This window comes from Notamacropus eugenii, chromosome 7 (assembly GCF_028372415.1).
Source record: "Notamacropus eugenii isolate mMacEug1 chromosome 7, mMacEug1.pri_v2, whole genome shotgun sequence".
Classification (NCBI taxonomy): Eukaryota; Metazoa; Chordata; class Mammalia; order Diprotodontia; family Macropodidae; genus Notamacropus; species Notamacropus eugenii.
Window position 1 is genome coordinate 141,462,634 of NC_092878.1, and position 26,503 is coordinate 141,489,136.

Below are 26,503 nucleotides of genomic sequence, written 5' to 3' on the forward strand. Positions count from 1 at the left end.
TCCAAGGTCACAAAAGTTGGGATTCAAACCCAGGTCACTTGATTCTTTTTTTTAATTATTTTTTTGGAGGGTGTGTGAGGCAATTGGGGTTAAGTGACTTGTCCAGTGTTACACTTGTAGCCAGATTTGAATGCAGGTCTTCCTGACTCCAGTGCCAGTGCTCTATGCACTGCACCACCTAGCTGCCCCTGGATCCCTTGATTCTAAACTCTGTAGTAGTCTTTCTGCAACCTTATATTGATCTCCACTCCATAATGTACTAAGGGAACACATACTACAAAACTGATACAATTCTATTTCCCTTTCTAATAGGTTCCACATTCACAATAGGCATCCAGTTCTGAGTTTGGACTCCCCTGGAAAGGAAAGCAATTTGGGGTTCCTGGAGAGGCAAACCTCTAAGGTTCCAGTGAGCCCTTCTTCCCTTCAGAATCCCATTAAAGTACTGGATTTATAGTGAGCCAACATTCTGTGTAATAGAGATATTGCTACAGCCTTCTCCCCTAAGAAATTCCCATTATCACTACTATCCTTTCATTCAGTTCTAGAAGCACTAGTTATAGCAGTAAGAGAAGAAAAAGACATAAGAAACAAAAATAGGCAAAAAGGAAACAAAGATGCTGCTTTGTGAAAATGACATCTCCTTAGAAACGCCTAAAGAGTCAAATGAAAATACTAATAACTTCAGCAAAGAAACAACACATATTTCAAAAAAACATTTTGAGTGTGCTAATAACTACGGAATATATAAAATATGTGGCAGTGTGCCTACTGAGATGTTCAGGAAATGATATAAATACAATTATAAAGCAGTCTTTAATGAAATTAATGACAGACATAAATAATTGGAGAAATGTTCATTTTTAATGGTTGAACTGTGCCAGTATAATAAAAATTCTATTACTACATGGGTTAATGTACTCATTCAGTTCCATACCATTCAAACTACCAAAAGATTACTTTATAGAACTAGAAAAAATACCAACAAAATCCATCTGGAGCAGCAAAAGCTCAAAAATCTCAAGGAAAATAAAGAAAAAATGGAAAGGAAAGCGTATTCATTAGCTGTACTAGTCTTCAAACTATACCACAAACCAGTGATCATCAAAACTATTGGGTGGAAAAGTCGACCAATAGGACGTTGAGTATACAACATAAAGAAGCAAATACACATAGTAAACAAGGGTTCAGTAAATGTAGAGAGCCCCTAACTACTGGGTTAAGGACTGCTTGTTCAACAAAAACTACAAAGCAGAAACTGTTTAGATTAACATTTCACACTTCATACCAAAAGAAGCACCAACTGGATCCATAACCTAGAAAAAGAACCAAATTGGAAGAACAAGAGAGGAAATACCTTTTATGACTAGTTGGGGGAAGAATTCATGACCACACAAGGGAGAAGGACACAGGATAAAATGAACAGTTCTAATTCCATAAAACTGAAAAAGCTCTGTACAAAAAAATGCACTGAAATTAAAATTAAACCATGAAGTGGGTAGGGGAAAACACTGAAGAAAACTTCTCTGATAAACATCTGATATCTAAGGCATAAGGAACTAAGCCAAACATGTAAGAGCAAGAGCCATTCTCCAATAGATAAATGGTCAAAGAATATGATGAGGAAGTTTCTCAGAGGAAGAAATTAAAGCCATCACTAGTCACATGAAAAAATGTTCTAAATTACTGATTAGAGAAATATAAATTAAAGAAATTCTGGAGTTCATGGTCATGCCCAAAGGCTAGCAAAGATTTTTTTTTTTTAAAAAAAAGGAAAGTAACACCTTTTAAGAAGCTGCAAGAGGACAAACCCTATAATGCATGACAAGCCAAGAATTATGAATTGATACAACCTTTCCAGAAATCAATTTCAAGGTGTACTATACAAGTCACTAAACTGTATATGTCTTTTAAGCCAACAATAACAAGTAGAGATGGCTGAACAAATTATTACCACTTGTCATTATTATTAGAAGGAAGAAAAATCAAACAAGATGGAAAGTGGTCTGTTCCATGATGAAGCTAACATAGTCCACATTTAGAAATGCTAACGTCTCATTCTCCTATTATGCAAGCCTTAATTTTAACCTGACTTCACATTCTTTTTCTTACTACAGACCTCTGGAGGGAATATATGGGTTTTGAAATGTTAAAGATGCTATGCTATTGGTTCTCAAGATATCTGAGAGAGATGATATCAAAATGAAAAAAAAATCACATTAAGAGATTTGAGAACCCTTAGCAATGCCATGAACAATTACAATTACAGAGGACTCATGAAGAAACATGGTACCTATGTCTTAGCAGAGAGGGGCATATACACGCAAGATGAAGGAAAAAAATATTCCTAAGAAGCCCAGAGATAATAGCCTCAAGATGGAGGGAAAAAAGCCATTTCAAAAACAGCCAATACAGAAATGTGTTTTGTTGAGGGGGGAGGATACACACACACACACACACACACACACACACACACACTATATATTTTATATATATATACATATATACATATATATATACATATATATATATACACCCACATATATATGTATGTATGTATGTGTATATATAGCTTGGGTTTTTTTCCTAATGTCAGGGAATAGGAAAGGAGAGAGACGTGACAGGAAAAAGGAAAAAGGAAAAGGGTCATTGAGGTCTTATTTTTAAAAATGCAGAGAAAAGAAAAAAAATCCAGAAGGCAGCACAAACAGGCAAGACAGTTTTGAAAGCTACAGGTGAAACTTACGTACTTAATAAGGAAGCTATACATATAATAAAGCTCTGTAGTTTTATGTACAATCCTCTTTTTCTGTTCTACTATATATTTGCGTAGTGTTGGTTAAGCTTAGGAAAAAAGTTTTCCAAAAATCACAGACTTTATTACTACCCAAAAAAGAAAATTAAGAAAAATGTCATTAACCTCAGCCATATGCATGTTTTTTTCACCTCTTATGACATCTTTCTTTTTAAGTTTTAATGGGGCCTTTAGAGGTTCCATCACAGTCATTCCTGGGTATTTCTCCCACCAAACTGTAATCGCTGTCTTGTAACAAAGAAAAACAAATTAAGCAAAACTAATAACAATGAAGCAAAGCTGGTCATACGTTTGACAGCACATGCAATATTCTACACATAAAGGAAGGAGGGATGTGAATTTGCTCATCTCTTTTCCATGGCCACTATTGGTTATTACAATTTAATAATCTTTAGCCTTGTTTTAATGTTCATTTATATTGAGTCATCACAATCTACAAATTCTTTGCAAGAATAATCTCTATGTGCAAAAGCCATGCCTTTACTCAAATAATTAAAAACTACAGAAATACAAATACTACTCTTGTTGCTTGCTGACTATAAAAAAGCATTTGATTCAGAAGAAAAATTGTCATATTAAAGGTAAGCTAATCAATCAATAAGACATTATTAAGTGTTTACTATAAAAGCTGGAGATGAAAGGCAAAAAAAGTCACCACTCTCAAGAAGCTGACATTCTAATGAATGAGACAATATCAATATATAAATAAAGTCACTAGGTAAATACAAGATACACACAGGGTGGTTCAAAGGTGAGAGGGGAAGGCACTAGGATCTGCAAGGAATCAGGAAAGTTTTCCCATAGAAGGCTAATCCTTCAAGGAAGCCATTGAAACCAAAAGGTAAAGAAATAAAGGGGGAGAGCATTCCAGACACTAGGACAACCAGTAGAAAGGAAAAGGCATGGGAGATGGATTGTCATGCTTAAAGAAAAGCAAACAGGCTCATGTAGCTGGACCAGATACCACTCATACAGGAGTAAAATGTAGGATGACAGGAAGTAATAAGGTTATGAAGAGCCTTAAATGACATGGATAGCTAGGGAGTGACATAGTACATAGAGTCAGGAAGAAGAAACCTGGAGTCAGGAAACCTCATCTCTACAGTTCAAATCTGACCTCCAATAATTACTAGCTGTGTGACCCTGGGCAAGTCATTTTACTCTGTCTGCCTCAGTTTTCTCAAATATAAAATGAGCTGGAGAAGAAAATGGCAAATCACTTCACCATCTTTGCCAAGAAAACCCCAAATGCAGCCATGAAGAGTTGGAAATGACTGAAAATGACTAAACACAAATACCAAACAAGAGTATATATTTGATCCTTGATGTAACAGAGAACTGCTCAGGCTTGCTGAAGGAGGAAAGGGAGGAATGTGATATCACCAGACCTGCACTTAAAGGTTTTCCCTTCCACAAGGTATCTACCATGAACATGTTAAAAATCATTTAAGATGCCTTGAAAGCTGTAATAGAGATACTTTGTTCTTTGATCCCCTTATTATCAAGGGAAAAATAAAACAAGGTATGGTACAGAATCCAAATAGTAATGGATTCCTGCGGATGGGAAGGTCCTTCAGATGGTCCTGTTTGCAGATACCATTGTGCTGGCTGCGTATCTTTCAGAGTTTTCCAATTAGATCTATACCAAATAGTTAAGCTTTTTTAAATTAAATTTTCAATGAACAAAAATCTATTCTCTCTTATTTCTCCCCTTCAATTAAAAAAAACCTAATAATCAATATGCATAATCAAAACAAGACAAATGCCTACATCAGTCATGATTATATACACACATATATATACATATATCTGTCATTCCATATCCTAAATCTTTCCCTTTTTCTAACAAGTGTGCAACATCCTGCATCATCAGTCCTCTGGGATCATGGCTGGTCACTGAATTGATCAGTTCTTATGTCTTTAAAGTTCATTCAAGAGCTCGGTTTAACTCTCTACTCAGGCAAACCCAAGTGAAGGAAGAATCCTTATTATCCTATGGTATACAGTTGATCGAACTCCCACAGAGCTGCTCCGCCAGTTCATATATCTCAGTCAGACAATGCTGATGGACAGCAAAATGGACCAAGAATTGAATAAGAAGAAAAGGCTGGACGTCATGTCACACAGAAACAGTTTAAAAATGTAAACAGTCACTAATCTGTACATAAAAGGATCTTTGAGGGCTGCATATTGACTTAGTTTTAAAATGTAATGTTATCTATGTTTTATTGTATTTTTATGTATTTTGTTAACTATTTCCCCAGTTATATTTTAGTCCATTTCCAGAGTGCTGCAGGCCATACGTTGGACAACTCTGAGCTGCACTGTTGGAAGGAGTACCCATATCAGTGAGACAGGCATGTCAAGTAATCATTTGATAATTCCCCGTATCATAAAAAAAATTTTTTTCTATGCTCTGGGAGAGATTACGTGGGTGGAAATGGAGGAGGAAGAGAAAGGAAAGATAGGAGGGTGAGGAGCGGAATGAGGAGAAGGGATAAAACACAGGAAATTTTCAAATAAATAAGTTGGCCACTGAGCTTGAAGTGAGACCTTAACATTTTGCTATGCCTATGAAAAAAATGTTTAGAACAATCATAAAACTCAGTGTTGCCAGTCCAAGTGCAAATGAGTCATAAGCTAAACTTGAATCCTAGGATATAAACAAGGTACGTAAGGTGGCATTAAAATTTCTCAGAGCTTAATAATGTGGTAGGTCTTTTATTTGGGAGAGAAAGCAAGAGTAGGGGAGGGAATGGTTCGTGTGAATATATGTACATAGAATTATGTTTTTTCTAACACTGATTACTTAAAAGAGCTATATGTAGTTACTTCATCTACTAATGTAGATTACAACCTCTATGTGCCACAGAATATAGATGATCTTCATAAGTTGATGCAGCCAAAAAAAGGTTAATCACCAGCTGGTTTTTTTTATAAGTTCTTTGATTTTTTTATTTATAAGTTGTTGACTTTTTTAATAAGTTGTTTGAAATAAGGCTAGTCCCATAAATGACTATTATATATGTATATATATACGTATATACATATACATATATATATACATATATATATACGTATATGTATATATACGTATATATATATGTAGTTACTAACCTGGTACATAAAGCCCTTTCAGCTGACTAAGTCCTAAAAGAGTTTGAGGAAGGGATACTCAGTTCTACTCCCCATCATGATAAACCATTAAAGAAAAAGTTTAGTGAAGTTTGCGTGTACAGGTATACATTTTCTCATGTCACATTGCTGGACTGTCTATGCTAAGGGACCCAGCTTTCAAGGTACTTAAGGATTGATTTTCAAGATATTTCAAGGGGTAGGAGGAGAAAAGATTCCAAAAGACAGAAAAATATCACAAATGGTGTTATTTATTTTTATTACAGAAAAAGGCATATGATTCAGCATAGCAATGAGTATCAGATAATGTCCCCTCTGGGTTTTCATGGCACTGCTCTTTCTTTGTTTTCCTCCTACCTGGTATGACTCAAGTCACCAATGCTGGATCAACACTGCCTATTAACCTGCCTAACTGTGGGTACTCAAATACTCTGTCTGAGCTTCTCCCTTTCTTTACTCTCCTGTTAAGAAAAGCTCCAATAGCTTTTTATTGTCTCCAACATAAAACACAAACTTTTCTGTCTGGCACTTCTAGCTCCTCACAATCTAGATCCAACATTCTTTGCCAGGTTTATAACAAACCCATTCTCCTCTTCACACACCCTGTGTTCAGGCCAGCCTGGCTTCAAAGCTATTTCCCACATGTGATATTCAATCTCCAGTCGCCAAATGTCCCATCCAGTAACAAGAAGCCTTCCCTGACTCCCCAAGTACTAATGGCTCCCATGGATTACTTTGTATTTACTTCATATACACTTTGTATTTACTTACAGGTGCCTATGCTCCCCCTGAATGTATTCTGACATAGGATCCTTGAGGGCAGGAATGTTTTTATTATCTTTGCATCACCAGGGTTTATCACAAAGCAGACAAATAATAAATGATCACTGATTGTGTTCACATATGTACATATTTTTCAAGGCCATTTCACTTAGTCCCCTATAAGCATTATTACTCAGAAAAGCAACAGAGCACAGTAAAACATCTTCCAGACAACAGCACAGAAAAGTTTTAGATCCTAGAGTCTTAGTTTGATCCTTTAGTTTCTTTGGAATGTTTCTGTCATTGTGACAATCAAACAATATTCGAGACAATGTTTCATTCATAGGAATCATTTAAAAATGTACAAGAGGAACCGGAAAGAGATAAAACAATATGTAAATTAAAGAGGGTAAAACTATGAAACAAGCAGACACCTAGACTCCCTTTCTTGCATACTTTTCCTCCTAGGTAAAGGGTGCCTTCAGGTCTACCCCTCCAGGTTTTCCTTCCACTCATCCAACTCTTCAATGAATAAGGGATTCCATAAACTCAGTCCCATCAGGGGGCACTGTGCTTACGAATCTTAAGTACAGCAGTCTGTTGTACAACATCACATGCTTATGTGCTCCATTTTTCTTTCATGAAATATAGTAGGATGGAAAGAGCATTCAGTTCTGAGGCAGACTAGACCTGTGTTTCAATTCTGCATATAACCCACACCAAAATGCTTACTGTCTGAGAGGAGGGAGGGAGGGAGAAAATTTGGAACTCAAAATTTTATTTTAAAAACTGAATGTCAATTCTACATCTAACACCAGCTGTGTTACTATGAGCAAATCACTTGACCTTCCTGTACCTAAATTTCCTCATCTGTCAGGTAGGTATAGTATCAATTCCCAGAGGGTGCTGTGAATTCAAACACAGTAACACGTATAATTGAAAACTTTTAAGTTTTAATTTATTATTACTTCTCCCAAGGCCCTTGCACTTTAACAAGCTTACAAAGCCAAAGGAACCTATCTCCGGGTAGAAATTCAACCACAGAAACTGAACTGGGGGTTATAAGCCAGATAGAAAGAATAGTTTCATAACTCCCTGAAGTCAGATTACTTAGCTGCCTTTTTCCTACAGCAAGCCATGACCTTAACGGTATTTAAGTGTTAGAATGCAACTAGTTGGTGGGAGACTAGACTGTTAACTCTTTGAGAGCATGAATTTTCTTTTTACATTCTTTGTATCCATGGTGTTTAACACAGTGCCTGACACATAGTAGGATGCTAGTTGACTGACTGGGAGAAATCAATAGAAAAGGAAATATTCACAGGTTGGACAAAAAGGTGACTTATTTGTGGGAAGAAAGACACAGTAATAATAGGAAGATAGTTGAGAGTTCATTCATTCACTGTCAATCTATTTGGAAAAAACCCATAATGAACTCTTAACCATTTTCACTCAAACTTAAAAGTGTATCTGTGGATCTAGTGGACTAGAACCAGGAAGGCTGACAAATCACCAGAGAACACATTCCTTTACATGGCCTCCTTTCTTTGTTTTCTAATTTTTTAATTTATGAACTAAAAACAAGCATTTCCATAATACTGTGTTATAAAAAAAAAATGATTGCACATGAAACTGCAAATCTGTTATATACAAATTGCTATTCCTTTTAAATAGCTATTATCACATAAACTTCCTTCTTTTTTCTTCCCTCCCCAGCCCCCAGCCCTAGAAATGCTGCCATCAGGCACAAGTGTGTGTGTGTGTGTGTGTGTGTGTGTGTGTGTGTGTGTGTGCGCGCGCGTGTGTGTGTGTGCGTGTGTGTGTGTGTGTGTGTGTGTGTGTGTTCTGCCAACTACCTCCTAGACTCACCCTGATACCCTCACTTGTCTGTAATGGACTGCAAGAGATGTTTAGACATTCTCAACACTATCACCAAGCCTCTTGATGCCACCACTTCCTGTCACTGCCAGTGACTCTCTAGGTCTCAGTTCTGAGTATACACATACTGCCGGAAACAGACGCACTCTACTTCTTACTCTCAACTAAAAACAAAAGCAAAACAGTCAACTGCATGAGAACATGGCTCATACCTACCAATAGGGAGTGTGGGGGGGGAGCCACCTATTTCCATTTATGAGGCATATGCAAATTTATAGCTGTTACGGCATCTATATTTAACAGACAAGCTGAAGCCAACATCAACATTTCTGGAATCTGATGCAATTTTAAAGTAAACACGTTTCCCCAAATTTACACCCTAACTTTGGGTCATGCTTCATCTGTAATACACTGTAGACTTAGACCAAAAGCTCTGGAGGCCTGAAACCTTTTTATATCCCTCTGGTGCTGGCAAATCGGAGATGCTATGTCTTAAGTTCAACTGACTCACCACAAGATCCTGTAGGGTAATTCAAGGTGTCTATCTGACATCATGTTTAAAACATAAAGCAGAAAGGCTGTATCTAAATCATTCAGTCTCTATCCAGACACCTGACTCTTTGGTCAAAGGCCAGGCTTCTATCAGATTTACAGGTTCAGCCTTTTGGTTCAGAAAGGTAGATGGTATACCTAAGTTCCTGACACATAGTAAGCATTTAATAAATCCTTTTTGATTGATTTATTGATATCACCAATATGTAGATTGATCTACACGATATAGTAGAAAGACCACCATACTTTGGAGTCAGAAGATCGAGTTCAAATTATGGATATGACAATTAATACCTGCCTAACTTTAAACAACTCACTTAATTTCTTAGGCTCGACTTTCATCTGTAAAATGAGAATAATCCACAATCTTATTATTGTTGCCATGCCACAGCATCAAGACCAGTATATCCACAATGACTTTTCCAAGACTGAACTCCCTGTGGATAAGGACCAGATTTCATTGATCTTTGCATTCCACACAGTGCCTTGTAAAAGGTGTGCATTCAATAATTATTTAATGACAGAATAAGTGACCAAGAGATCCAGACATAGGCAGTATTTATTACTTCTTCAATTCTTTCTTATTTGAAAAGATGATCTCAAGAAAAACAGCATTTCATATAGGTAGAGAAAGCTGCCCAGTGATAAGACCCCTTTTCCAAACATACCTCAGTAAGGTATAGATATAGGATACTGTGTGTTATCTTGGGGGGAAATTCAGGATCCTCTATAAGAAAGTAAGGAACATCATTTCTCAAATATATAGAGAACTGAGTTACATCTATAAGAATACAAGTCATTCCTCAATTGATAAGTGGTAAAAGGACATGAATAGGCAGTTTTCAGATGAAGAAACTAAAGCTATCTATAGTCATATGAAAAAAATGCTCTAAATCACTAATGATTAAAGAAATACAAATTAAAACAACTCTGAGGCACCATCTTATACCTATAAGATTGGCTAATATGACAGAAACAGAAAATGATAAATGTTGGAGAAGATGTGCAAAAATTCAAACACTCATATATTGTTGGTAGAGTTGTGAACTGATCAAGCAATTCTGGAGAGCAACTTGGAACTATGCTCAAAGTGGTATTGCTCAGAAATACCACTACTGGTCTGTATCTCAGAGGTTAAAAAAAGGGGAGGGTGTAGGCGAAGGACCTATTTGTACAAAAATATTTATAGCAGCTCTTTTTGTGATGGCAATGAATTGGAAATTGAAGGTATGTCCATTAACTGGGGAATGGCAGATCAAGTTGTGGTAAATGGTTTTAAGGGAATATTATAGTGCAATAAGAAACAATGAGCAAGATAATTTCAGAACTGGACTTATATGGACTGATACAAAGTGAAGTGAGGAGAAATAGAAGAACATTGTACACAGTAACAGCAATATTGGGTGATACACAACTGTGAATGACTAAGCTATTCTCAGCAATACAATGATCCAAGACAGTTCTGAAGGACCTTTGATGAAAAATGCTATCCTGCTCCAGAGAAAGAATCGATGGAATTTGAATAGATAGAAGCATGTTATTTTTTCATTTTCTTTCTTTTCTCTTGGAGTTTTCTTCCACAAAAATGTCTAAATTAAACATGTATAACCTATAACAGATTGCTTACCATCTCAGGGAAGGAGGAAAAGAATTCATAAATCAAAACTTAAAAAAAAAGAATGTTAAAAATTGTTTTTACATGTAATTGGTGGGAAAACATTATTAAAAATATTTTGACAAAAAACAAAGCAAGGCACAAAGAAAAACTAAAAGGGAAGGTAAGAGGGTCCCATACTCTTCACCAACTGACTTAGGCTCAGCCCCTACAAGTTAACAGCCTCAATCCAAATTTAATGTTCAAAATATAGTATTACACATTAATACTGACTTCAAGATGTGGGGAAAGGTTATATGGTGATATGCAAATTACTTGGGACAAACAATCATTTTTATAATTTTTCATTTTGTGACAGCAATAGTCAGGTGTGTGCCACTAGACTGACTTAGAACAAACATGTGACCCTGACCTGATGAAACCAGATTGAGCTGGTTTCCCCACTTTTAAGTTAATTCTCTGTCAAGTGAGCACTGGATTTCATGCATATATTTCATTTCTCTTTTGTTATGTTCTTAATTCTGTGATTTTTAAGAATGGATATTACTCCAAGGAAATGCAGAAAAGTTGTAACAGTTAAACAATACACTTCAATGACTTGCCCTGGGAAAGTCAAGTGTTTCAAAAATCATTCAAGCTCAAAATGAAACAGAATCAGTCATTCCAAAGTACAAAGGAAGAGGCAGTCAAAAACAAAGACAAACCTTTGCTGCAAAACTGAATGACTGATCTTCAAAAAATAACATTTGACACCGATCTGACAAAAATATCATAATGTCTTTGTTTTCAATTATAGGAAAAAAACTGAATACATTCCCTCTCTGGCTCTCTGAAAATCAAAGTCAGTCCTTTCTTCCACCACCTTGGATGGCTAATTTTTCTACTCTTGGAATCTAATATAATAAAAGTTGTCTAACAAGGTAAATAATGTTTTTAATCAAATAACTTAAGTTAGAAACAAAGGGTCAAAAGGCTGGAGGACTAAACAGCTGAATGTAATGAGAGACTCATAAGATAGCTAGCTACCCGAAAAAGGTCCTAAACCTTTGGGGAAAACATTTCAAACATTCTTCTTCCCTTCCCCATCCCACTCCCACACTGATACACTCAAAACCCAACTCAGTTCAAACCACTAACCTGGTTTATTTCCTTCTCTTTCATGACCTAGTTGTCCTTTGGTGTTTGAACCACATGTATAAACTTCTCCATCCTCCAGCAAAAAAATTGAGTGGTTTCCCCCACAGGCCACTTCTTTGATGCTTCTGTCAGAAATAAATCCATATACTTGTGGCTCAGTCACAATTCCTTGGAGATTGCTGCTAATACCACCAGGATGGCCCAAAGACCAATATCCCCAACATAACATTTTCTTTTCCTTCAGCAAGTCATGTAGCCTAGAAAAATCAAGAAAAATAAATTTAAACACTGAATGCAGTAAATAAAACATTTGTTTCTCACTAATGGTTCCTACATACCCTAAATTTTATTTTTTAATTATGGATATTTTGTATTTCACATCACATTCCTTTCTGAAAACACCTTTACACAAAAAGCCATTCCTTATAACAAAAACTTAAAAAGTGGGAAAAGTGGTTCAATAAAACCAAATTAATACACTGACTGCATTTTATAGTATCTGCATACCCCACATCTACATTTTCCCTTTAAAGAAAGCTGATACATTTTCTCAGTAGCCTTTAGAGTCAAGCTTGGTCATTGTCATGATACAGCATTAAGTTTTGCTTTATTGTTTTCTTTTTCCGCTGTTGTAGTCATTTTGTATCTTATTTTTCTCATTCTGCTTACTTCACTCTACAATCAGTCCATACAAGTCTTTCTAGGTTTCTTTAATATTCCATTACATTTAGGGACTATAATTTGTTTATTGATTATTTTCTAGCTAAAAAATGCTGTTCTGAATATCTTGATATATGTAACACTTTTCTTTCTTTGCACACGTTAGATTAAATGACTAACAGTAGATCTCTGATAACAGTTAAAACCGCAATGCTCATCTTCCCATACATTGACTACTTCTTCCTTTTGACCTAAATTTTCTTTTAAGACAAATAATCACCTAAGTAAACAGGTTGAAAGGAAGCTATAATGATAATAAATTATATTTTTATAAAAGCTAATAGGGCTTTTAGGAAAGACTGAAGCATTCTTCCCAGTATCTTCTTTTTCTCCAGTATCTTTATGAGGACTGAATATAAAGAGCAGAAAACTTTAGTGGAATAATGTTGATCTTGGGGACTTGCTTAGAGTTAAGAGGCAGAAAACAGCCCCAAGCCTCCAGCCTTTTAACTCTGTGCCTTGTCAGTAGACTATTTTTCCAAAGAAGTCTGTTTTGATTTGGGGGAGTGAGTTTTATTTTTGTTTTTACGGGAAGAGGATTATATTCATTTAAATGCATTTACCTTGAGTGTGATGCCAATCTTGGGCAGCAGCACAGCAAAAAGGAGGCAACAGAGGGAAGAGGAAATGTGCTGGATTGGAGTCAAAAGATCAAGAGTCTGAACACTCCCAGGGCCTGATTTCAAAGCCAGGTTCTGCCATTTACTAGTTGCATGATCTTGGATAAGTCCCCCTCACTTCTCTTATCCTCAGTTTCCTCATCTGTAAAAAGAGAGCACTGGATTAGATAACCTGTAAGGTTCTTTGAACCCCCAAATCCTGGGATCCTGTGAAATGAAAATGATTAAATAATCAAGAAAAAAATTGTGATTTCTGAAATGGCCTCTTCTACAATTATTTGAATCTTAGCCAAATCTTTCAAACTGGCCTTTCTGCATCTCCCACATCCATGCCTCTGCCTCTAATGCCCTCCTTCCTCCTCACCTCTACTTCTTACTGCACCTCATTTCCTTCAAAGTTCAGCTTAAATACCACTTCCTACATGAGACCTCCCACGATCTCCACTAAGGAAATTACCTTGTATTTATTTTTTGTGTAGGTACAGTTTTCTGATGAGCAGAATGAAAGAAAGGATGGGCAGTTAGCTAAGCAGAAGTCAAGACCACCCACCAGTTACAGAAACACTTCCAGGGCTAGACAATGTCATCCAATAACCTGGCCTAGAACTGAAGACTTCAGCTTATTTGGGGTGAAAGAAAGAATGCTGACTAGAACCCCAGGTCTAGAGATTCCCTAGCATACAGAGAAAATGCACTTAACTTAGAAATACTAATAGGCAGCCTGAGGCCCCAATAATTTCTGGTTTGGGAAGGATGATACAATGATCAGACAATACCATCAACCAACTCATCTATAGATACAGAAGTCAGTAGGTCACAAAGGCTGGTACAGCCTAACAGGTGAGGTGTCACCAGATAACAATGCAAACATCTGCCTGTTGGGGATTGGATTCGAGCTGGACTCCTAAAAAGATGAACACACTCTGGCATTTGCCTGAGGTACTCTATCCATCCCAGTCTATAATCCTTTCAACTATCTTGGCGTTGTGGCTTTGACTCTGCCCCAATCTCCAATTCCAGGTTACCTCTAACCTATCCCAATCCTTCAATGTCTGTTACCTCTAGATGTCCCAGGCCACTTCCCCCCTTTAATTCCATCTAGACCCCTTCTTTGATACCTTGAGTCACCCCAAGTCTACTGACCACTCCTAGATCCCATTCAAATCTTCGTACAAAATATTTTTGTCCCTCATAAAAGAAGTGAGTCTCATTTACCAAATTTGCTGGATCTTAAAAGTCCAGCCCACTTCTTTTGGGGAAACAGTAACCCTTGTCTCTGAGCAAAAGACGGCTCAAGTTGAATTCTTTCCAGGCAAGACCCATGCCTTTTGCTCTTGGATTTCAGAGTCTCCAGCATCCTCTAGCATGTCCTTGTAACATATGTCTTGCATGCAATTGCATGTTGACATATGTGTTAATTAGTACTAATATCAAATGATGTGTTATGTTATATCCAACACATGTAACATTACTTTGGATTTTATATAATCCAAGTCATTTTTCAGGGATGTAAAAAATTTTAGCTACAAAGAAAAAAAAGCCCTGGGTTGCCAAGACCCAGAGCAGTTCAATAGGATCTCCCTGGTATGACAGAAATGTTGGATAATGTTTCATAGAGCCACAAGAACTTTGGAAGATCTTCACAGGATGGTAGAAAATCTTGGGGCTAGACTGTTCACAGGCATTCAATAAAACTCAGTTTGTTTGGAGATTATAGTGCCATTGAGAAAGGGACGTCAGACAAGGGAGATTTAGAGATGACAATGAGAAGTGGGCAATTTTGTTTCTGCTGCTCTGTCTGGTTTCAACTCCCAAGAACAAAATGCCCCTCCCAAGATAAACTCATAACTTTTAATCTCATGATTGAGTTACCATGCTGGTAACTCAAGCCTTGATCGACACCATTTCTCTCAGCTTACTCTCTGATGGGAGGGATGGAAGGTGGAGAACCAAATCCCTCCCAAAGCCTTCCTTTATGAAGGACAGATACTGCACTTTCCCCTTTGTCCTCTTCATCTGCTGCTCTCCCTGGTTTCAGCTCCATGAAAAAGATGACACTATCCAGAGTAACCCTTGGTGTCATCCTCCCAACCCCAGCTTTTTCCCAGCCTATTTTTCCGTGTTGTCTCTCCTCCTCCCACCCCAGACTGTAAACTCCCTGAGGGCAGGAGCTGTCTTTTTTTTTTTTTTTATGAATTGTATCCCTAGTGTTCAGCACAGCACCTGGCACCTAACAAATGTTTATTAGATTAAATTGGAAGAGAATATAATAATCTATTCATCAACAAATAATTAGCAAGCACCAGAGATTATAAAAACAAAAATGAAACAGTTCAAGCTTACATTCTAACAAAATATTTTTTCAACCTAAGCAAAAAAAAAAAAAAAAACTACCACAAGATTTCAAAAAAGGAATTAAATGAAAATCCATTTATATTTATAGAGTGCCATATCCATCAAACCAACAAAAAAAATCATTTTACAAAGCTGGAAAAAAATAATAACAAAATTCATCTAGAAGAACAAAAAGTCAGGAATATCAAGGGAATTAATGAAAAAAATGTGAAGGAAGGTGGCCAGGCTGTACCAGATCTCACACTGTATTATAAGGCAGGAATCATAAAAGCAATCTGATACTAGCTAAAAAATTCAGTGGAACAGATTAGGCATAGAATACACAGTAGGAAGTGACTGCAGTAATCTCATGTTTGATAAACACAAAGATCCAAGCTTTTGAGACCAAGAAGTCATGATTTTATCAAAACTGCTGGGAAAAATTGGAAAGAAATTTGGCAGTAGCTAGGTATAGACCAACATGTCACATCAAATAACAAGTGAAGATCAAAATGGGTATGTGAGTTAGACATTTCAGGTGACACCATAAGCAAATTAGGTGATCATGGAATAGTTTACCTGTCAGATCTATGGATAAGGGAAAAATGTATTTCCAAACAAAAGACAGAGAGCATTACAAGATGTAACCTGCTTACTTTTATTATGTTAAAATTTTTGCAAAAACAAAACCATTAATGCTTAGATTAGAAGGAAAGTAGAAAGTCATTCCCCAACTGATAAATGGTCTAAGGCTATGAATAGGCACTTTTCACAAGAAGAAATCCAAGCTACCTATAGTCACATGAAAAAAGTGCTCTAAATCACTATTGACAAGAGAAATGCAAATTAAAAAAACTCTGAGGTACCACCTCATACCTATCAGATTGCCTAATATGACAGAAAAGGAAAATGACAAATGTTGGAGGGGATGCAGGAAAACTGGGACACTAACGAACTGTTGGTGGAGTTGTCTACTGATCCAACTATTCCAGAGAACAATTTTGAACTATGCCCAAAGGGCGATAAAACTATACATACCCTTTGACTCAGCAATACCACTAGTAGGTCTATATCCCAAAGAAATTTTTTTAAAAAGGACAAAGAACCTAGTTGTACAAAAATATTTATAGCAGCTCTTTTTGAATAGCTATAACAGCAATCACCCTGATACATCCAGGATGGCCTGCTAGCTCAGGTTCTTGGATTTGCTTTTCTAAAAGGAAAGCAACTTTTGAGGGATCAACAATCTTCTTTAATCATATATACCAAGAGAGAAAATACAAGCAGAGAAGTAAAGACCAACAGGGTTGGGAGGGAGCATGTCTCACTACATTGCCTCATCTCCATTCTCAGCCATTTATGCCATGCATCCTAATCAACTCTTTAGTGTTCAAGGCCTGGGTAGAAATAACAAAAATAAATTTCACCCTTTGGTCTCCGTACTTTACTTTCAGTACGGAAATCACATTTTATGACCAGTAATAAATGATCAAGTTTTCAGTCCTAAATAAATAAATAAATATTGTTCTAAGAGAAAGTATATTCCCTACAAAGAAAAACGTCATAACAAACAAAACTCCAGCTATTTCATCACACACACACACACACACACACACACACGATAAAGGTTGTTATCCCCTTGCTTTCAACACTTCCTTATTCCGAGATATCTCTTCTCTTGGTTCTACCTACCATTCTCTAAGACTTCCTCCCTTATTTAACACTTCCCCCCCCCCGCCCCACAACAAGGACATCCACAGACTGCCCCAAGGTTTACACCTGATGTCTCAGGTTTCTGCAGGAGATGTAGGGTTCAGGGTACTGCTCTCCCTCACCTCATTCAGCAACAAAACAACACACATTAATTTCCATCCACCAACCTATCCCATATGCAAGGATCAACTATTCCCCACCTCAGTGGACAAATCCTCGTTGGCTTTCAAAATGATTTGCCCAAACCTTTCCAGGAAGAAATGCTAACATGACTGAGGACAGACAATACCTCTGCAAGGAAGTCAGTCCATTTCAGGAAGGTCAAAAGACAAAACACGTTTATGTTATGAGATTTACCCCAGTTCTGCAGGGTGATGGAGCCAGGGTGAGATTCTTTATCAAAGAAAACGATAAATGGGATGGCCACAAGGAAAGAGTCTGTCCATGGTACTGTTTCAAGGTCACATTTAAATGTGTATTAACACTTTTAGGCTACTGATACAGCCCCTACGTGGGGGCCACTTTGATTGTCTAGAAGTGGATGCTAAGCCTATGAAAATCATCTGTGTACTAAACACCATTATCAGTTTGGAGTGTTCAAAGCCTCACAAGGAAGGATCCAAATGGCCAGAACCAACAGTGCCAGAAAAACAGGTTCTAGGGATATAAGCCTCAGGTAGATTAAATTTTTCATGGAGAAAACTGGTCCCAGTAGGCTCAGACTAATTAATTAGGCTTAATATTCTTGGGCCCTGCCCATTCTACTAAAATGAATGCCTTCTTCATTGCTGTTGTAAAGTTGCAAATCTCAGCCAACACCTTCAGAAACACAGCAATGACATGTTAATATCATAGGATGGTTTGGGCAAATCAAGAAGCTTTTTGATGAACTTTCCCCACTGCAATAGGGTAGAGCTGATGAAACAACATACAGAACTGCAACCAAACCAAACAAATTCATCCCTACTATAAATTCAGGTTATAATAGCATATACTAGTGGTCATACTCCCACCTTTATAGAGCCAGGAATTTTTTTTCCCCTTTCCATCTCTTCTGGGTTTCTATGTCCAACTTAAGTGTGATCCCCATGGGATCATGGCCATCTGACTTCCTATGTAGGACAGACTCTTAAAGGTCTGAACACTTTTTTCCCAATAAACTATCACTAGAGCATAAGGTTTCTGATCTTTCCAATGTTCAGTGGAAAAAACTGAACAAATGTAGGGCATTTGGCACCATATCTAAAAATCTTTAAACTCTATAAAGTCAGGATAAAGATCAAGTAGCCACTAAAGATGAAAGATCTACTGCTCCTTTTTGTTCTTAAAGAATTTCTTAACAAATATGCTAAAAGCGTGGTTGTTAATCTCTTTGTAATAAAAATCATACTTTAATAGCCAATTCTGTAACTCTCACTAGAATGAGGCTCACCCAAAAGGGTAATACTGCTTAACATCAGAGAGGCCAGGAGAACCTAGCTCTCTCCTCCAACTATACCTACACCAAGATTGAAGAAGAATACTAGACTAAGTTGTAATTAAGAAGTCGAAGGAGAAACTACAATAAGGCATTTTTTTCCCAGACTAAGATTGTAGATTCAGCCCACAGTTGAGGAACCAAGACAACTACAACTGAGAGTTGGCCAACATCTCTTTTGCTCAGACCCTAGACCAGGATCCTGTCTCCAGCCCATAGAATGAGTTTGGGTCCTATAGCTAAGTAAGAAGGGCACGGACTGAGGTCTAACCTACAGTTCCAAAGCTATGAACTTTAAAATAATTTCGGCTTGCAACTCGGGGCTTGAGGAAAAGGGTATTGTCTACTGGAGCTCCAATTGGGAGAATGTTTGCAGTGGTGTTGTCCGTACCCAAACTGGGTAAAAAGCCTGTCAAACTCAGACCAGGATGAGACTAATCATACCCTAGATAAAATTGCTTATGGCCTGGTTAAACTTTGAACCACCCCTGAGATCCTTTAAGAATAGCCAGAAAATGCAGCAGCAGGACACCAGGGATTCCAAAAAAAGGATAATCCAAAAGAGCCCAGGTACTGGCCCTACCACAAAGTCCCAACTCAGAAATAAAGGTTTGAAAGAATGAGTAAATCAAAAAAGATAATCATGATAAAGTGCAATACAATACCCACAAAGAACAAACCCAGAACAAGAAAATATTCCATAAAATCTAGAAGCAAAGCCTCAAAGGAAAACACAGCCTGGCCACAAGGTCAACTAACATTCCTTGAATTAAGAGGGTATTTTTTTAATGATATTATAAATGAAATTAGAGCTCAAGAGGAAAGAACTATAAAAGAAATGAATGTTTCAAGGGAAAGACTTGCAAAGAGAATTTACAGCTTAAAACAAGAAGTAAACCTTATTCAAGTAACAAATGCCCTGAAAATTAGAATGGACTAAATAGAAAGTAATGACCCCATAAAGACAAGAAATATTAAACATAGAGAAAATTTGAAAGTCACAGCTGGGAGTGGGAGGAAGAGGAGAAGAAGAAAATATAAAGTAAAAAGAATTATCTGGAAAACAGATGAGAAAGAAATAGTTTAATACTCACTGGACTACCTGAAAGTCATGATCAAATACACACACACACACACACACACACACACACACACACACACAATCTTATTTCAAGAAACCATGAAAGGGGCAGCCAGGTGGCACAGCAGATACAGCACTGGCCCTGGAGTCTGGAGGACCTGAGTTCAAATGTCCCCTCAGACAAGTCACTTAATCACAACAGCCTCAAAAGAAAAAGAAAAAAAGAAAGAAAATATCTTGCATCCAGAGAACCAGACGGCAAAGTGAAAACAGAAAGAACCCATATCACCTCCACAAAATAAAAACCTAGGATTGTCAGAATCTAAATTCAGAGAGTTTAATTTTTAAAAAATACTACATTGGGTCAGTTAAGATCACAAAAGAATTGGTTGCTCCCACTTACAGAAGACAGGTTGGAAAACAATATTTCAAAATGCAAAGATATAAATTTACAATCAATGATAACTGACCCACAAAAACAGTATAGTCTTACAGAGGGGAAAATGGAGATTTTAATGAAATAGAAGATTTCTAAGTATCAATAAAAATCCCACAGCTCAGAAGAAACTCTGAAATTCAAACACAAGAATCAAGAAGAACATAAAAAGGTAAATACATGGTAAGCAACTGAAGGGACTACACAAGGATGAACTGTTTAGGTGGAAAGAAGAAACAAGGGTCCTTCAGAACCTTAACATCAAAAGATCATAAAGGTATTTAAATAAGACAAAGGACCAAGGAGTAGTTTGTTGTCTTTTTTTTGGGATTTGATGATCTTAAAAAAGAAAAAGGGGATATGTGAAGGGATATACTAAATAAAAGAGGGAGAGGAGGAAAAGGAAGGAATCATACATAGTATCTCACATAATGAGAATGTACAAGTGGAAAACTAGACCAAGAAGGGAGAAGATAGAGGGAGAGCAGGCATCACTTGAACCATAATTTCATCTGAACTAATCAAAACAAAGTTGAGCACATGCGTGTCTGTATACATGTATGCACACAAACACAGAGTTTGGTATAAAAAAAGCATTTAATTCAAGAGAGAAACAGCAAAAAAAAAAAACAACTGGAGAAACAGGAAGGAAGAGGGAGGATAGATAGGAAGGGATTAGTCATAAGCAAAACAAATTCTAATCTCAGAGGATGGATGATAAAGAGAAGATTAAGAGGTTAAAAAAAGAAGGTAAGAACCTATGATTACAGTCTGGACAAGGAGAAAAGAAGAGGGGCAAGGGATGAGAAATAGACTACTTCAAACACAGAATACTACTGCTAAGTACATTCTTCTCTCATCTCTTTTTTTTTTTTTTCTAACAGCAGGTATAGGGAGAAAAGGAAGGGAGAAAATACAAAAGAACAGAATGAATGAAAATACACAATTAGTGATCATAAGTGTAAATGTGAGTATTATGCTTACAAGAAACATACATGAAACAAAGATGGCTAGAGCAAAACGATTATATTTCAGCTGAACACAAAAAAGCAAAGGTAGCAATCACAATCTCAGAAAACACAACAGCAAAACCATACTTGAATAAAAGATAAATGGCAATATAATATGCAGAAAAGTATTATAGGCACTGAATGTCAATACCTAACATACATGCACTAAATGCCATAGCATCTAAATACTTGAAGGAAAAACTAAACTAGTTACAGGGGGAAACAGACAGTAAAACTATAATTAACTCAATGTATGCCTTTCAGACCTAGAAAAATCTAACAAAAAATAAGTAAACAAGAAAGAAGTACCTAAATAGATATTTCTTAAAGTTAATCATGGTAAATCTCTGACAATTACTGCATACAAAGAGAAAGAAGTGTGCTCAAATAAACAAACAAATAAAAAGATGGCTAATAAATAAATCAATAGCTGGATAAATTATAAATGAGTAACTATATAAGCAAAGGAATAAGCAAATAAATGTGTTTCTTCAACTATGCATGACACATTTACAAAAATTAATCAAATATTAAGGGACAAATGCTTCACAGGCAAATACAAAAAAGCATCCTTTACTTACTACAATGAAATAAAAATTATATTCCATAAAGGTATCATTAAAAAGGATTAAAAATCGATTAGACTAAATAATTTAATCTTAAACAATTGTCAAAGAACAAATCATAGAAATAATAATTTTATCAAAAGTAATGAAATGAAAATATGCTAAAACTATGCATGAGATAACAAGGCAGCCCTAGGGAAATGTTTTATCTCTAAATACTTTCATAAACAAATGAAAGAACAGATCAATGAAATGTCATTTAACTAAAAGAAAAAAGAAAAAATACCTAGAAAACCAATCAATTAAAAAGCCTCAGCACCAAAACAGAAAGTCTGAAAATCAAACACAAGAGTACCAAAATTGAAAACAAAAAAAGGGAAATAATAAATAAAACTAATACCTTATTTTCAGGAATCCAGTAAAAGATAAAACAATGGCTAGTTTATTTTTTAAAAAAAACCAAATGACCAGTATCAAAAATAAAAAAAATTCTTAAAAAAACGAATAAAGCAAACTATAAGAAACTGTTGTATCCAACTATATGCTAATCAAACTAACAACAAAGGAAACAGATGGATATTTATTTTAAAAAATGTGAAAAGACTCCAGATTAACAGAACAAGAAATAAAGAATTTAAATAATCCCGCCTCAGAAAAAGAAACTGAACAAACTACAACTGAACTATTTAAAAAGAACAAATAAGTGAATTTAGAAGTGAATTTTATCAAACATTCAAAGAACAATAGTCTGATATTAAATAAAGTGTATGCAAAACAAATTCCTTCTATGATACAAATATGGTCTTGATATCTAAATCAGACAGAATCAAAACAAAGAAAACTATGGACCAATATCTCTAATAAATATTGATGCCAAAGGGGCTACAGTGACATATCAAAAAGAATATATACTATGACTATGTTGGATTTATACCAGTAATACAGAATGAGTTCAGTTTCACAAAAACAATAAACATAACTGACCATATTAATAACAAAAATAGGATTATATCAATATATACAGAAAATAATTCTGAGAAAATTCAACATCCATTTCTGCTGAAAATATTAGAAAACAGACAGAAATGGAACTTTCCTTAGAACTAGACATCTAAAATTAAGAGGCAGCATATTAAGTAATGGGGATAAACTAGAATACTTTCCAATAAGATCATAGGAGAAACACAGCTGTCCATTATCACCACTGTCATTTGATATCATACTAGAATTGCTAGCTATAGCAATACAAGAAAAAGAAACTGAAGGAATAAACATAGCAAAGAAAAAACAAAATTACCAGTTCTTGCAGATATCATGGTTTATGTAGGAAACCTTAGAGAATAGCCTAAAAATTGAAACAACAGCATGTTGTTTTTAAAGCCATGTAAAATCATCAGCATTCCTATATATTATCAACAAAGGCCAGTAAGAAGAAATAAAGAAAAATTTCATTTAAAATAACTCCAAAATACATAAAATATATGGTATCTTTCTTATCAAGACATATACCAAATACATACATACATATGTGTACCCAACTATAGAAACTTAGATAAACCTAAATAATAGGAGAAATGTTAGTTGCTCATCCTTAAGCTAAGCCAATAAATAAAAATGACAATACTATCTATATTACTTTACTCATCAGTGAATTACTAATCATACCACCAAAAGATTATTTTATGAAGCTAAAAAAATAACAACAAAATTCATCTTGGAGGAACGAAAGGTCAAGAAGCTCAAAGGAGATAATGAAAAGAGGTGGGAATGATACCAGATCTCAAACTAAACTACAAATCTGTAATAACCAAAACAATTTCATACTGAATAAAAATCGGGTCAGTGGAGCAGATTAGGCACCCAACATATATGGCACAATAATCTAGAGTCTGACAAATTCAAAGAACCCAGTTACTGGATGAGCACTTGGTATTCAACAAATACTGTTAGGAAAGCTAGAAGGCAGACTGGCAGAAATTACGTTTAGACCAACAACTCACACCATCAAGATAAGGACAAAATGGATATATAATTTAGACATTAAAAGGGGACCTCATAAAGAAATTAAAGGATCAAGAAAGAAATTACCTTTAAGATCTACAGATAGGGGAAAAGTCCAAGGCCAAACAAGAGATAAAGAGCCTCCAGGAAGACAAAATAAATAATTTTTATTACATAAAAATCAAACCCAATGCAATTAAGATTAGAAGAGAAACATAATATCTGGGGGAGGGGGAAGGGTGGAGAATCTTTGCTGCCACAACTTCCTCTGATAAATGTTTCATTTCCAAGTACATATAAGGAACTGACTCAAGATTCTATGAATGCACCATTCACCTTCAAATGGAAAGGTATTGTTCTCAGACTACACACTGAGGCATTTTTTTTTGTTGTTTAATCGTTTTCCAGTTTCTATGTGGTCTTATTACTTTAAGAATGGTATCACTATTTAATTCTAATTGTATTGTGGTATAAAACACAGTATATATAATGTCTGCCTTTTTACATCTATGTAGGACTTTTCCATAACCTAGTGCAGGAGCAATTTTTTTAAATATTCCACAAGTACTTGAAAAGAATATAGATTCCCTGATTATCCTATATAATTCTTTGCCATTCAGCTGTTAGCCCCAACATGTTAAGTGAGCAGGTTAGGTCTCTGATTTGTTCTGCTTCACTCTACACATTTATGATGATATTTGCTTTTCTTGCTTTCTCAAGGTGAGGAGGGAAAGAAATTTGGATCTTAAAATAAAATTGAATTTTTAAAAGGGAAAGAAGGAAAGAAAAGGGAATGGGGAAAAACAAAGGGAAAATGAAAGAAAAGAAGAAAGTGAAAGGGTGTCATTGGTATCTTTATTTTTTAAATGTAGAGAACAGAAGGCAGGCCAAAGAAAAACTGACAAGAAAGACCGCATGGAAAGCTACTGGTTAAATTTAACATGTTCAAAAATAAAAGCAAGCTATATTTAACAGAGATATGCAGTTTGAGGTAGAATCCTCTTTTTTTCCTACTACGCATATATGCAAATGCCCATTTAATTTGGCTCTGTTAAGTTCTGAATAAAAATTAAAACATTTTGTTTAAAATTTGTAAACGAGGCTAGAACTAAATGGCCACAGAGGGAAACAAAAATGGAAAAACATTTGTGTCCCCGGTGATTTAGGGGGGAAAACCTCAGGGCATGCAGATGCAATTCAAACAGTACAGTAGAGTGTTTAACATAGTCTTTACCAAAGCATTTCTGTTATGTATTGCAAAAGTTTGGGGTATTTGTAGTTGTTTAGTTCAAGCTTCAGAAACTTTGGAGGGGAACTTCGAATTTCTGAACGTCCGGTAATAGACTTTTCAGGTCATCCTGGGGGTCCAGTCCATTACCTTGGAGTCAGAGGCTTTGGTTTCAATCGCCCCTGCGCAAGTCGTAAAACTTCTTAGAGCTTAGTTTCCCTCCTAATAAAATAAGGGGGATGGGCTAGATAAGGCCCTTCCAGCTAAGGCTCCGTGATTTTTCCAGCCTTAAAACCATGTCCTACACTATGCACCCCGGCTGCGCTCGCTGTCCCTACACTCCCACGTAGCCCAGGACCAGGAGAAGAATTTGACAGTGCAAAGGAGGTGCTGGCCCACAGGCACCGCCCCCCTCCCCCAGCCTGCTTGCACACTGGGGCCTAGCGGAGGACCCAGACTCTGCGGGGGCCAGACGCTGACGCCCCCCGCCCGCCGCCGCCCTGCCACCGTGGTCCGGGCTGGGGGGCGGGGGGGAGGGTCGCTGCTGCCCAGACTAAGCGCATCGTCGGGCAGGGGGCGGCGCGGCAGCCCCTTCCCGCGTCTCCTCCCAACCAAGGCCCCGACTTTCGCCCCCACGGAGCATCTGGCGCCCCAAGCCCGTCCGGGCAGCCCCGGGGGTCTCTCCGGGTTCGGCCGAGCCCAGGCTTTGCCCGCAGTCGTCTCTGGCCCCGCGCACCGTCGTCCCCGCGGGCAGCCACCTCCGGGAGCATCGCCGAAGGTCAGCGCGGCAGCGCAGAGCTGCGCGGCGGCCCCCGGCCCTCCCGGCCCTGCCCGCCCCCTCCCCTCCTCGGTGCCCGCTGCAGATACCCGCACGAGCAACTCCGATTCATCACCCGGAAAGGAGCCGCGGCGCCGCCCGCAGAAGCCGCCCGAGCTGGGAGGCCGGATCAGGCTGGCGGCCGCCACCCGAGCGCGGCTGCAGCGTTGCCCGCTGTGGTGCCCGCCTGGCTCCCAACCCACGACGTCCCGCGGTGCTCCGCCTCGCTGCCCGCCGCGGGGGCCCCACGATGCCTGCCCTGACAGCTCGGCCGGCCTAGACTCAGGATTCCTCTGGCTCTCCCAGCGTCACAATCACCAGGAAGTTTCCTCCGCCAGCAGACTGCGGACCATCGCCCCAGACTGACTTCCTAAAATGGCCAATGGGGTGCCCGCCTGGTAGCCCGTCTGCACCAATGGCTGCGGCTCGCAGGAGCCGGAGTGGGGCGGGGGCTGCCGAGTGACACGTGGTGAGGAGGAGGGGACCGGGGAGAGAGGCAGGGGGCTTCTGCTGCAGCCCCGGGCTGTCGGGAGGACCCCACGGGCGGGTTTTGTCTCATAAGGAGGCAGCCTGCGAAGCATCTTAGGCGCGGCTTCTGGGAGAAGA

The 26,503-nt window shown here is 37.5% G+C and overlaps 1 protein-coding gene across 4 annotated transcripts in view; it reads right to left on the minus strand.

The window, feature by feature from the left end:
• HERC3 (HECT and RLD domain containing E3 ubiquitin protein ligase 3) overlaps positions 1–26,079 on the minus strand; it is a 116,047-nt gene extending 89,968 nt beyond the window's left edge. For all 4 annotated transcript variants that reach the window (XM_072625457.1, XM_072625455.1, XM_072625456.1 and 1 more), the window contains exons 1-3: positions 25,948–26,079; positions 13,178–13,376; positions 11,895–12,151 (exon numbers count right to left, since the gene is read on the minus strand). In XM_072625457.1, coding sequence (XP_072481558.1) covers positions 11,895–12,123 — 229 coding nt within the window. In that variant the 5' untranslated portion in view covers positions 12,124–12,151; positions 13,178–13,376; positions 25,948–26,079. The remainder of the gene's footprint in view (positions 1–11,894; positions 12,152–13,177; positions 13,377–25,947) is intronic.
• Positions 26,080–26,503: the final 424 nt, after the last annotated feature.